At 49.1% G+C, this 13134-nt stretch overlaps 1 protein-coding gene and 1 long non-coding RNA gene across 2 annotated transcripts in view; one reads left to right on the top strand and one right to left on the bottom strand.

Annotated features, from left to right (window-relative positions):
- Positions 1 to 132: 132 nt before the first annotated feature.
- On the top strand, positions 133 to 1116 carry LOC126085384 (uncharacterized). The gene is made up of 2 exons (XR_007519261.1): positions 133 to 251; positions 341 to 1116. It is a non-coding gene; the product is annotated as an uncharacterized LOC126085384 (long non-coding RNA).
- Positions 1117 to 9849: 8733 nt separating this feature from the next.
- The window catches only part of LOC126086241 (sialic acid-binding Ig-like lectin 16), a gene marked incomplete at its 5' end in the record, with an annotated part of 39870 nt that continues 36585 nt past the window's right edge, over positions 9850 to 13134 (bottom strand). Inside the window, 7 exon segments of the mRNA XM_049902405.1 lie at positions 9850 to 9936; positions 10321 to 10373; positions 10695 to 10886; positions 10889 to 10951; positions 11079 to 11126; positions 11374 to 11637; positions 11756 to 11803. Coding sequence (XP_049758362.1) covers positions 9850 to 9936; positions 10321 to 10373; positions 10695 to 10886; positions 10889 to 10951; positions 11079 to 11126; positions 11374 to 11637; positions 11756 to 11803 — 755 coding nt within the window.

The following is a 13134-nucleotide window of genomic DNA, read 5'->3' as shown; positions in this document are numbered from 1 at the left end:
TTAATATGTTGTTGTTGTTGTTGTTAGGTGCTGTCGAGTCAGTTCCAACTCATAGCGACCCTATGCACAACAGAACAAAACACTGCCCGGTCCTGAGCCATCCTTACAATCGTTGTTATGCTTGAGCTCATCGTTGCAGCCACCGGGTCAATCCACCTCACTGAGGGTCTTCCTCTTTTCCGCTGACCCTGTGCTCTGCCAAGCATGATGTCCTTCTCCAGGGACTGATCCCTCCTGACAACATGTCCAAGGTAGGTAAGACGCAGCCTCGCCATCCTTACCTCTAAGGAGCATTCTGGCCGCACTTCTTCCAAGACAGATTTGTTCGTTCTTTTGGCAGTCCATGGTATATTCAATATTCTTCACCAACACCACAATTCAAAGGTGTCAGCTCTTCTTTGGTCTTCCTTATTCATTGTCCAGCTTTCACATGCATATGATGTGATTGAAAACACCATGGCTTGGGTCAGGCACACCTTAGTCTTGAGATGTTTCAACAAACAGATGCAGCGCTGGACGTACTCACTCGTCTGTGCCAAGAAATATGGAAGACAGCTTCCTGGCCAATTGACTGGAAGAGATCCACATTTATGCCTATTCCCAAGAAAGGTGATCCAACCAAATGTGGAAATCATACAACAATATCATTAACATCACACGCAAGCAAAATTTTGCTGAAGATCATTCAAAAATGGCTGCAGCAGTATATCGACAGGGAACTGCCAGAAATTCAGGCCAGTTTCAGAAGAGGACGTGGAACCAGGGATATCATTGCTGATGTCAGATGCATCCTGGCTAAAAGCAGAGAATACCAGAAGGATGTTTACCTGCGTTTTATTGACTATGCAAAGGCATTTGACTGTGTGGATCATAACAAACTATGGATAACATTGTGAAGAATAGGAATTCCAGAACACTTAATTGTGCTCATGAGGAACCTTTACATAGATCAAGAGGCAGTTGTTCCGACGGAACAAGGGGATACTGACTGGTTTAAAGTCAGGAAAGGTGGGCATCAGGGTTGTATTCTTTCACCATACCTATTTAATCTATATGCTTAATATATTTATAGGCAATGTTAGTAGGTGCATTAAAAAATGCATAGTGGTCTCTTTATTACAGGTGAGTTGTTCTCTATAGTTTTATGTTTTACCCATCTTTTCTACTAACAATGTTTTTTTTATTCATTCACATAAGGGTAAAAGTTTTATGCCCCTTACCATGAATAAGCGCTCTAAGTTTTTTATAATTGTTATGGATTGAATTGAGTCTCCCAAAAATATATGCTATAAATAATAACCTGGTATAAGTGTTAGAATTTACAACACGTATTTTGGGTGGGTATTTGGGGAGGGGCACAGTGCAATCCATAACAATATGTAAAGAATTTAGAAGGTTTATTCCTGGCAAGGGGCATATACCCATGGTAAGGAACACTTGCGGTGCAGTGGTTGAGCACTTGGCTGCTGACCAAAAGGTCAACAGTTTGAACCCACCAACCTCTCCTTGGGAGAAAGATTTGGCTCTCCACTTCCTTAAGGATTTACCGCTTTGGAAACCCTATGGGGCAGTTCAACTGTGATTCTAATCTCATCTGGGAATGGGTTTTCTTAGTTATGTTAATGAGGCATGTTAGTGTAGGGTGTGTTTTAAGTCAATCTCTTTTGAGATATAAAAGACCAGATTAAGCAAGCCAAGATGGGAGAGGATAGATGCCAAGCCACAGGAAGATCACCAAACAGAAACTGAAAAGAGACAAGGACCTTCCCCCAGAGCCCACAGAGAGAGAAAGCCTTCACGTAGAACCGGTGCCCTGAATTCAAACTTCTAATCTCCTAAACTGTGAGAGAATAAATTTGTTAAGGGCACCCATTGGTGGTATTAGTGATATTTCTGTTAATAGCAGCACTAGATAACTAAGACATGTATGTTACCTCCTTCATTACCACTACCCCATAGACAAACACATTTATCATCTCCTTTTTATAAATGAGGAAACTGAAGCACAGAATGTTAGGAAACTTGCCAAGATTAAACAGCTTCTTTTGAGTTCCAAAACAATGGGTGTTTTCATTTTCAAGTTCAAGGTTCAGAACATATATTAGTTTCCTGTTGCTGCTGTAGCAAATTACTGTAAACTTTGTGGCTTAAAACAGCACAAGTTTATTATCTTACAGAAGTCAGACAGGTCTCATTGGGCTGAAGTCAAGGTGAGGGACCGGTCTCATTGGGCTAAACTCAAGGTGTCAGCAAGGTTGCAATCCTTCTGGAAGCTCTAGGGGAGAATCCATTTCTTTTCTCTTTACCAGCTTTTAGAGGCTGCTGGCATTCCTGGGCTCATGATACTTAACCTTCTTCCATCTTCAGAGCCAGCAGCAGCAGGGTGAGTCCTTCTCATATAGCATCTCTGAGCCACTCTTCTGCCTCTTCTTCTTCCACTTTAAAGGACTCGTGATAATCCAGGATAATCTCCCCATCTCAAGTTCAGCTAATTGTTGTTGTTATGTTGTTGTTAGGTGCCATCTAGTCAGTCCCAACTCATAGCAACCCTATGTATAACAGAACAACACACTGCCTGGTCCTGAGCCATCCTCACTATCATTGCTATGTTTGAGCCCATTGTTGTAGCCACCGTGTCAATCCATCTTATGGAGGGTTTTCCTCTTTTTTGCTGACCCTCTGCTTTACCAGGCATGATGTCCTTTTCCAGGGACTGATCCCTCCTGATAATGTTCAAAGTGTGTTAGATGCAGTCTCACCATCCTTGTGTCTAAGGAGCATTCTGGCTGATACTTTTTCCAAGACAGATGTGTTCGTTCTTCTGGCCGTCCATGGTATATTCACCATTCTTCCCCCATACCATAATTCAAATGCATCAATTCTTCTTCAGTCTTCCTTAGTCATTGTCCAGCTTTCACATGCATATGAGATGTTTGAAAATACCCTGGCTTGGGTCAGACGCACCCTAGTCCTCAAGGTGACATCTTTGCTTTTCAACACTCTAAAGAGTTCTTTTGCAGCAGATTTGGCCGATGCAATACATCGTTAGATTAGCTGAACTGAATTAGCAACCTTAGTTCTGTCTGCAACCTTAATTCCCTTTTGCCATGTAACCTAGCGTATTCACAGATTCTGGAGATTGGGATGTGGCCACCTTTGAGGGGTCATTCTTCTGCCAACCACAGTACCTATCTGAAATACCAACCTTATGAACCCATTGCTGTCGAATTGACTCCTACTCATGACAACCCCATGTGTCAGAGGAGAACTGCACTTCATGAGGTTTTTAATGGCTGCAGTCTTTCAGATGCAGGTCACCAGGACTTTCTTCTGAGGCACCTCTGGGTGGGTTCAAAATGCCAACCTTTCAGTTAGTAGCCAAGTACTTAACCACTGTGCACCAGAGTTGCAGATGAAATTAAGGTTGCTAATTAGCTCAGCAAAAACCCTATGGGGCAGCACTACTCAGTAACACATGGGAGCACCACGAGTCAAAAACAATTCTAGGGCACCCAACAACAATGACATGGACCCTGCAGGACAGAGTAGAAGTGCCCCCATAGGGTTTCTGAAGCTGTAATCTTTATGAAAGCAGACTGCCACCTTTTTCTCCCGTGGAGCAGCTGGTGGGTTTGAACCACCGACCTTTCAGTTAGCAGCCAAGTGCTTAACCACTGTGCTGCTGTTAGGTGCCATTGAGTTGATTCCAGCTCATAGTGACCCTGTAAGAAAATAGAACTGCTCCAAGGGTTTTTCTGGGCTGCAATTTTTATAAGAACAGATGCCAGATCTTTCTCCCACGGAGCTGCTGGGTGAGTTCGAACCTCCAACCCGTCCATTAGCAGCTGAGCACTCAACGGCTGCACCACTAGGACTCCTTTATGTGCATATGGTTTTGAAGAGACACTCTCCCTCCCTCGTGGTTCTCAGTTCCCACCTATAAAATTAGCATTTATAACTATTGATTTAACAAATTTGTGCCAGGTCTCCTTCTAAGCGCTTTACAAATACTAACTCATTTAATGTTCGTAACTGAGTCCCTGGGTGGTACAAACAGTTAAGCACTTGACTACCAACCAAACAGTGGTTTGAACCCACCCAGCAGCACCTCGGAGAAAGGCCTGGCAATGTACTTCTGAAAATCAGCCATTGAAAACCCTATGGAGCCCAGTTCTATTCTGACACACACAGGGTTGCCATGAGTCGGAATCGACTCTACCACAGCTAAGAAGTATGTTCGTAAAAATCCTATGAAGTAGGTGCCGATATTGTTCCCATTTTGTTGCCAAGTGGAAACCCCAGGTTCTCAGCATGATTTGTTACAGCAATAAACAAGAGGTCGAGGTGGGAGATCAGAAAGATGCCTGTATTTTGTTGGGCAAGGAAAGGAGCAATCAGGGCTACTGCCTCCAAGACTGCTTGAAGGCAGTTTGGGGATGTGGGCTTTTACAGAGAGCAAACAAGGAAATGCGAATTCATCGTGAATATTCAGGATTGTGCTCAGGGCTTTGGAATGACTATGCGTTTTCTCTAGACAAGGGTTCAATTCTCTAGGATGGAGGAAGAAGTGGATTTTCTTTCATTAGCATGTTAAGTTACCCAGAGGTGGGGTGGTTATATGTATTTTTCACTTAATAAGCTGATCGGTCACTTGAAGTGTTAAGATGGGGTAGAAAACCTGCTAAAACCAGTTGAGGCCCACTATGGCTGTTCTGTGGTTATCTGTGAAGGACAGTTTCAGACGAATGTGCTGCCTGTTCTGCTCCATGTAGGAGGATAAGCCAGAGCAGGTGTCTCTTAGAAGGGGTGGGCTCTAAGGCTGCCTGCCTCAGTTTTATAGCAGGGGAAACTGAGGGACAGCAAGGCTAAGCAAGTGGCCCAAAGTCACACAGCCAGCAGGCGGTAGGGATTGGACCCCTGGGCTGTCTGTCTCAAAGCCGTGGCTCTTCAGCACTGGGCAGAAGGCCACTACATGAGGGACCGGGAATTTGGTTTATGCTCCCTGACTAGGAGGTGAGCTCCAGGGGAGGGGACCTGTCTGGCCCACAGCAGGCGTCTAATGAACGATTTGTGGAATGAAGAAGGAAGGAAGGAAGACTTCCCATAACAACACCCCTTCTTGGCCACCTGAGCCCTCCTGCAGCCCTCCACTCCGGGAATTATATTCGTGGTCAGAGCTTCTATTCCCAGTAAAGGGGTCTTCCCAGCAACTTGTGACGGGAAAAAATCACAGGTTCTTATGGATCTGGGTACAGGATGGAGCAAAACACACTCAGAGCTGTGTAACTCCATTCCACACTTCCACCCGAAAAAAAAACATAACCCTTCGTCTCTCCTCCTGGAGTCTCTGACATCCAGAAAGCAATTGTAAGCCTTGAGGTATCTAAGGAGGTGGAACCGTCCCTGGATCTCCGTTATGAATTGAATCGTGTCCCCCAAAAATAGTTTTGTAAATTCAACCCCCTAACCCTGAGGTTGTAATCCCACGTGGCAATGGTTTTTCTCTGTTATGTTAATGAGACAGGTTAGCGTAGGGTGCCTATTGAGTCGATCTCTTTTGAGATGTAAAAGAGCAGATTAAGCAAGCACAGCTGGAGGAAGATAGTTACCAAACCATGTGAGATCTCCAAGGAACCAAGAAACAAACTGAAAAGAGACAAGGACCTTCCCCCAGAGCAGACATAGAGAAAAAGCCTTCCCCTAGATCCCCTAGAGCCAGCGTACTGAATTCAAACTTCTAGCCTCTTCAACTGTGAGAATATAAATTTCTGTTTGTTAAAGCCACCCACTTGTGGTATTTCTGTTATAGCAGCACTAGGTAACTAAGACAGCCTCTGCACTTTTCGATCTGGCCACTAGAACACTGGGGCGTAAACTGAATCCAACCCAAAACCAGTGGCCGTGAGCTGGGGTAAAGTCATCCTAGCTGTCCCAGGGTAGAATTGGAACAGAGCACAAGGACACACAGTCCCTCCTGAACCGTCACCGCTTCCTGCATGCTCAGCGTGTGGTCACTCTGACCTTCAGCCCCCCCACCCCCACCCCCGGAGCTGGGGCAACACCGCTTCTAGCTTGGAGGTGCCAGGTCTTGCCTCAGGAATGCCTGTTTCTCAGGATTCATTTCTCAGGGAACTAATAGCTGCAAGATTTAGAAGAACCCCAACAGGAAGACAGAGTGAGAAACGAACGTTGACCAGTGAGAAAACATTTTAATTCTCATGAAATCCAGATTTCTGGGGCCCACAGAGTTGGGGTGACCCACCCAGGCCATTTGCCCTTAGAAGTCCTTTTGAACTTCTAAGAAACTGGCCTCCTCAAAGTCATCTTTAAGTCAAACAGTGTTGTTGTTGTTGTTGTTAAATGCCATCAAGTTGGTTCTGACTCCTAGCGACCCCATGCACCACAGAACAAAACACTGCCCAGTCCTGCACCATCCTCACAGTTGTTGTTATGTTTCAGCCCATTGTTGCAACCACCGTGTCAGTCCATCTTGTTGAGGGTCTTCCTTTTTTTCTCTGACCCTCTACTTTACGAAGAATGACGTACTTCTCCAGGAAGGACTTTGGACCGGTTATCAGGAGAGACCAGTCCCTGGAGAAGTCTTGCTAATTAGTAAGATCCCTTTGCCTTGGGCATTGTGCTTTTGACATCTTCAGTCAGTTTTGGGGAAACAGAGACTCCAGTGTCTGACTGGAAAAAAAAAAAAATCCATTGCCATCGAGTTGATCCCGAATCAGAGTAGAACTGCCCATAGGGTTTCCAAAGAGTGGCTGTTGTGTTCAAACTGCCAACCTTTTCGTTAGCAGCTGTCATGGATTGAATTGTGTCCCCAAAATACACCTGTCAACTTGGCTAGATCCTGATTCCCTTGTATGATTGTCTACCATTTTACCTTCTGATGCGATTTCCCTATGTCTTGTAAATCCTGTGACTATGCTGTAATAAGATGGATTAGTGGCAGTTATACTGATGAGGTCCACAAGATTAGATAGTGTTTTAAGCCCATTGCTTTGAGATATAAAAGAGAGAACCGAGCAGAGAGACGGGGACCTCATACGACCAAGAAAGCAGTGCCAGGAGCAGAGCACATCCTTTGGACCTGAGGTTCCTGTGCTGAGATGCTCCCAGACCAAGGGAAGACTGATGGATCACAAGGACCTTCCTCCAGAGCTGACAGAGAGGCAAAGCCTTCCCCTGGAGCCGGTGTCCTGAATTCAGACTTCTACCTTACTGGACTGTGAGAGAATAAACTTCTCTTTGTTGAGGCCATCCATTTGTGGTATTTCTATTATAGCAGCACTAGATAACCAAGACAGCAGCCAAACTCTTAACCACTATGCAACCAGGGCTGTGTTTTATGGTAAATTGTTATATAAACACTGTTCTGTCCCTTTTCCATGGCAATACCGATAAGATGTGGCATAAGAATTTTGGAAGTTCTTTTCATCTCCGGAACATTTTTGACTCCCTAGTCAAAATGTTAAGTAACCTTGGTGGCACAGTGTTTAAGAGCTTGGCTTCTAACCAAAAGGTCAGTGGTTCCAACGCACCAGCCGCTCCATGGGAGAAAGATGTGGCAGGCTGCATCCGTAAAGATTACAGCCTGGGAAACCCTATGGGGCAGCTCTACCCTGTCCTCTAGGCCTCTATGACTCAGAATTAGACTTGACAGCAGTGGCATTTAGTGAAAATGTTACCCCAATTTCCAAATCGTAAGGATGGCACAGGACCGGGCAGTGTTTCATTCTGTTGTGCATGGGGTCGCTCTGAGTCGGAACCGAGTCAGCGTCACCTAACGACAACAACAACAATATTCAATAAACTTCAATTTCTGTTATTGGCTTGATATGATTTTTGTTTTAACACCAGTGATCATCTTGAGAAGAGGAGCCTCAGACCCGGACACTGTCAGGGCAGGTCAGCCCTTGAGATCAACCATCGCCCCCGCTAAGTCCACTCGTCCAGAGCCTTGGAAACCCTGTGGGTCAGTTATACTCTGTCCTACGTCACTATGACTCAGAATCAACTCAACAAAGTGGGTTTGGCTTGCTTTAATCTTTATGGAAGCAGACTGCCACATCTTCCTCCCAAGGAGCTGCTGGTAGTGCTTCCTCCTCTGCCATTTTTCCTGCGGTCACGCCAGGGACAAATTTTTGGTCTCATCTTTGTGCACTTCTCTTTCCCTCCATCCCCACATTCATTAGAAAATCCTGTGGGCTTGATCTTCAAATTATATCCCAAAATATATCCCACTACCAACGTTGCCTCCCTGGTTCAAACCACCTCCGTGCAGGTCAGTAGCCCCTTTCCAGTCGCTGTGACTGCCACTGTCCCACTCTGGCCTGTGCTTAGCAGGGCAGCCATGGGGATCCTGTCAAAATGAAAGTCCAATCACATTACCCGGAAGGCTGCCACATTGTTGCGTTGGCCGTCAAGGCCCCTCACGATCTGCACCATCCCCCCAGCCGCCCCACCGTTCTCTGCCTCTCTGCTTTAAACATTGGCCTGCTTATTATTTACACAGAAGGCCAGGATGCTTCTCCTCAGAGTGATTGTACGCACTTTGCTCTTTGCTCTTTTCCTGCGACCCTTTGGTCTTAGGCACAAAGAGTCTTCTTCCTCGCATTCCTCAGCACTGTGCTATCAAATGTGGAACCCTCCTCCCCAATACGCCTTCCACTCCTGTTATTCCCCATACATCACCAACCACCGGGCTCTAGTTTTATTATTTATTGCGTTTTATCTCTGTCCTTGTCTCCAGAATCACAGCTACTAGATGACAAAGGTTTCTGAAGTTGTGTCCACAGTGCAATCCTGGCACCTATGACAGTGTCCACACATAGTAGGTGTTCGATAATACTTGCTGAAGGTGTCTAAGAATAAATGACTTCACTCCTTTAATCAAAACCATATGTGAAATGCTACACACGTGCATGCATGCCTACGTATACACAATCAGGCATGCCTACATATACACATGCATGCATACCTACGTATACACATGCATCCATGAATACATATATACATGCACACATACGCATGTGCATACATGTATACATACGCATATACAAATACACATGCATACATACATACGTACACATACACATATATACTTACGTGTATACATACAAACACACACAACTGGCTGACATTTAAGACTGAGTCTCAAGGATAAGCAAGACTTGCAAAGGCAGAAATGGGGAAGCAAAGGCATTTTGGGAGCAGGAACTGCCAGTACAAAGTCACAGAGACACAAGAGGGCTTGGCCAGGCTGCGTGTGGTGAGACACTGGTGATGCAGGGGGAGGGAGGGATCTGGCTGGAGGGTCCAGCAGGGGCAGGTCATGTGAGGCCTTGAAGTCCAGGCTGTGGCATTTGCACCTTATTCTCCAGCCAAGGAGAAGTAACATCAGTGTTCACACTTAGCAGGAAATGAACAGCTGCACCTGGAAGAACTGTCTGGAGGTCTGTGTATGGAGAGAGACTGCAGACAGGGAGGTGAGGTGGGTTCAGTGATGGAGGGAAGTGATGAGGCCACAGGAATGACCAGGGTCAGGATGGAGAAAAGGGCATCAACATGAGCTGTGCTGAGGAGGAAGGACAGACCAGATGAGTGATTCACTGGATCTAGAAGTGGGAGGAAGGACAGAGTGGAGAACGACACCCTGGTTTCTGTCTTGAGAGATTGGAGTCGGCAGAGTCGCTAGCGAGCTGGGACACAGCAGGAGCAGTGGGCTGGGGAGAAACATGGCCAGCTCAATGTTGACTATGCAATCATGGGGACCTTCCTGAGGGAGGTGTCCAGGTGGGATGATGGGAGGTGAGACACTCATGTCACTCACCTGAGAGGCTAACCCATGGATGTGTCTTCATCCTCAGTGCCTGGGTCCTCCATGCCCGCTGCTGGCCCAGCCACTTTCTTGCTGGGGATCTCATGCTGCGTGAAGACAGCAGAGGGCCTCTCAGTTGCTCAGATCGGGGGCAGTGGCCAGACGGGCCCTCTGTTCCCTCTCAAGGGGCTGGAAGCTGACAGGTGGGACAGGGCAGGACTCTTCCCCCCCCACCCCGCCCCGCACCGAGACTTCCTGATGAGAGCTGGGACTTTCCATCCTGGACATTCAGGTGGGTGGGTGATGTGGGGAATTCTCACCACCAATTAATCCTCCCACCCAGGCCACAGATCCCCTTGACCCACTGGGGTCCCTCCAGACCTGGGGTTCTGGGGTTCATCGACCTGCACCCTGCCCTCTCCACATCTTTCTTCCTGGGATGGTGCTCACATGGATAAGGTGAGTCAGAGGCAGAGGAGCAGAGACTTGACTGCAGCTGCCACGGTGGCCACCAGAACCACACCCATCATGGGCCCTGGTGTCCCTGCAGGAGACGGGGAGGAGGACTGAGTCACCTCCCACACCACACTCCTGGGTCCTTCAGCTCTCAATAGGACAGGACTTTGTTCTCTAAGCCCCTCCTACATCACTGCATGGGGACCACACGCATCCAGGCCTCACCCCACCATGCCCTGATATCCAGCAGGTGGACATAGGGCTCTGGGTCCCGTGGGAATTTGGATTTCACAGGTGAGTCTAAGCCTAGTGGCAGGGTCCCCGCTGAGCCACAGGGAGCTGTTTTCTCAGCAGATAAGGTGGAGGTAACTGGGGTGAGGGGATGAATGTGAAGCCCCTTGGTGCTCACTCTGCATAGAGAGATGCAGAGTGGCCTTCATGGAGGCCAGTGGGTTCCGAGCTTGGCAGGTGACCTCCACTTTGTCCTCCTTCTGAACTCAAGGCAGCTCCAAGACTGTGGGGTCTGAGGGCTGTGAGGGAGTTACGGGGTGGCTCCCTCTGAACCAGCTCAGTGTGGATGGGGGGCTGCTGTCTGCAACCAGGCGAGGCAAGGGGACTGGTCCTCCAGGACTGACAGGGACATGCCATTCCTGAAGATTTCCAGGACTGGGGGGAGTGGGGAGGGAAGGAAAGAGGCAGGATAGACTCAGAGCTGACGGCACAGGGACTCTTTTTCACACCAGTGTTTCAGACACCCAGTTCCACTTTGTGGTTCTCTGTCCCTCCTTCATACCTGTCCTGTTTGCTTGGGACACCATCACCCTCAGGTTCTCTGGAGGGTCTGAAAGGGAGGCAGGGGCCCAGCTCAAGGCGGGCAGAGGCTTCCCTGTGGGCAAAGGAAGGCATTGCCAGCCTGGGGAGGGGAGATTGCCGAGCCCCAGATAAAAACCACGCAAGGATTCAGACAGGTAGGAAGCCTGCTGCCATCACCTTGGGGACAGGCCCCCTTCCAGCTCTGGGGCCCTCTCCCCAGAGCCCTGGCCCCCAAACTGTCCCCGCTTCTGGAAACCAACCCCGCCCACACTCACACTGCACAGAGAGGTCCAGGGAGAACTCTTGGGAGCCCAGCTTGTTCTCTGCTCGGCAGGTGTAGTGCCCTGCATCCCCCAGCCCCACCGGAGGCAGCTCCAGCTCCAGGGTTCTGGGCCCTGAGTGGGGGAATGAGGATAGCATCCTGTCATCCAGGACCCAGCTCAGTGTGGCTGGGGGCTGACCCTCAGCCGCATAGAGCAGATGCAGGAACTGGCCTTTCTGGACGTCCAGATGTAAGGTATTTCGCTGGGGCTCCAGGGCTGGAGAGAGAGGAGAGAGCTGCAGGGAAGGGCACCAGCTTCCTATGCTCCCCAAAACCTTTTTGTTCCCCAAAACAGGCTGCCTCAGCCTCCATTCATCACACACACACATTGGTACCTGATGATTTAGCCCAGGAGATAGTGATGACAAAGTCCTTTGGGGTGTCTGCAACAAGAGTGCGAGCTGGCTTTGTAAGGAACGCTTTCCCCACATTCAGAGAAAGAACCCTGGGAAAGACAGTGTGATGACCCAGGGAGGACCAGGGACAGCCAGCCCACAGACACAGCTGTGACCAGAGGACCAGAGTGGTTTCAGTCACCTCCCAGGGCGAAGGCAGCCTCACAGGACCTGTCTTTCCTCCCAGGGACCTGTCAGGGCTCTGGTCTGCTTGTTGCCATGGTGATTTCTCACCTCCCTCTACGCCTGGCCTGTCCCCACAACCCAGAGTCCTGCCCCCAAACTCATGGGCCACACTCAGTTGGATGGTCCTGGCAGTGCTCACCCGACAGGTGAGCTCAGTGCCGTGGTCCTGGCATCTTGGTGTGAGGGTGAGTGCTGAGAAGAGGGAGGCTCATGGTCCAGGTACTTGTTGAGAGATGGCCACCCCAACCAGGAGAATGTGGGGGCTGGACAGCCCTCAGAGTTCCCAGGAAACCCACAGCAGTGTCACCAGGCCCCCCGGCTCCAGGGTCTTGGGGGCATAGACATCAGGCTGCTGTGTCAGACCTGGGGCAGAGAGAGGGGATCCTAGCCCCAGACGGTGGCCATCCCCCACAGTGACTCCCCAGCCCATCCCAGCTCTGTACTTGTCACTTCCAGGGACAGCGTGTATTTTGTGAATTTTCACACAATTTCCTCTCTCCACCTGAAAGAAGTACACGGCCGTATCCCTCCTCCGTGCCGCTCTGATCACCAGTGAGCAGCTCCCATTCCAGGGGTCCCTGAGTTGCTGGAATCGGCCTCTGGTCTGATATTCTACTTGCCTAAGTGGGCTGTTTGTGGCCACAGGAGTATCTGACATGGGATTGGCCTGTTTACAGAACCAGTAGCCCAGAACTGGGTCAGAGTGGTTCCAGTCACTTGGGGGGTAGGAGAAGGTGCAGGGTATGAAGACACACAGGCCCTCCTGCACCGTCATTGACTTTTGCACCTGTAGCTGGTATCTGTCATCCAGACCCTGGGACCCTGGGGGAGACTGAGGATTAGTGGAAGCCCCAGCCCCTGCCTGAGACCCTCGGCTCCCAACGCACCCGATCCCCTACAACAGTGGCAACAGTAGCAGCAGCTGGACCTGGCACCCTCTGGCTTCTGGGTTGGTCTGTCTTTCTGGGAGGGAAGTTCCCACAGGAAGCCCCAGGCAGGGAGGGGCAGCAACTGTCCACAGAAGAAGAAGCGCAGCAGCACAAGGTTCCTGGGAGATTGCCTGCCTCTTCCTACTTCTCAGTTAGCCACTGAGCACTTAACCACTGCGCCTCCAGAGCTCCTCCCAGTTCTGG

The sequence above is a fragment of the Elephas maximus genome, chromosome 11 (assembly GCF_024166365.1).
Source record: "Elephas maximus indicus isolate mEleMax1 chromosome 11, mEleMax1 primary haplotype, whole genome shotgun sequence".
Lineage (NCBI taxonomy): Eukaryota > Metazoa > Chordata > Mammalia > Proboscidea > Elephantidae > Elephas > Elephas maximus.
This window is presented reverse-complemented; position numbering and strand designations above follow the sequence as displayed.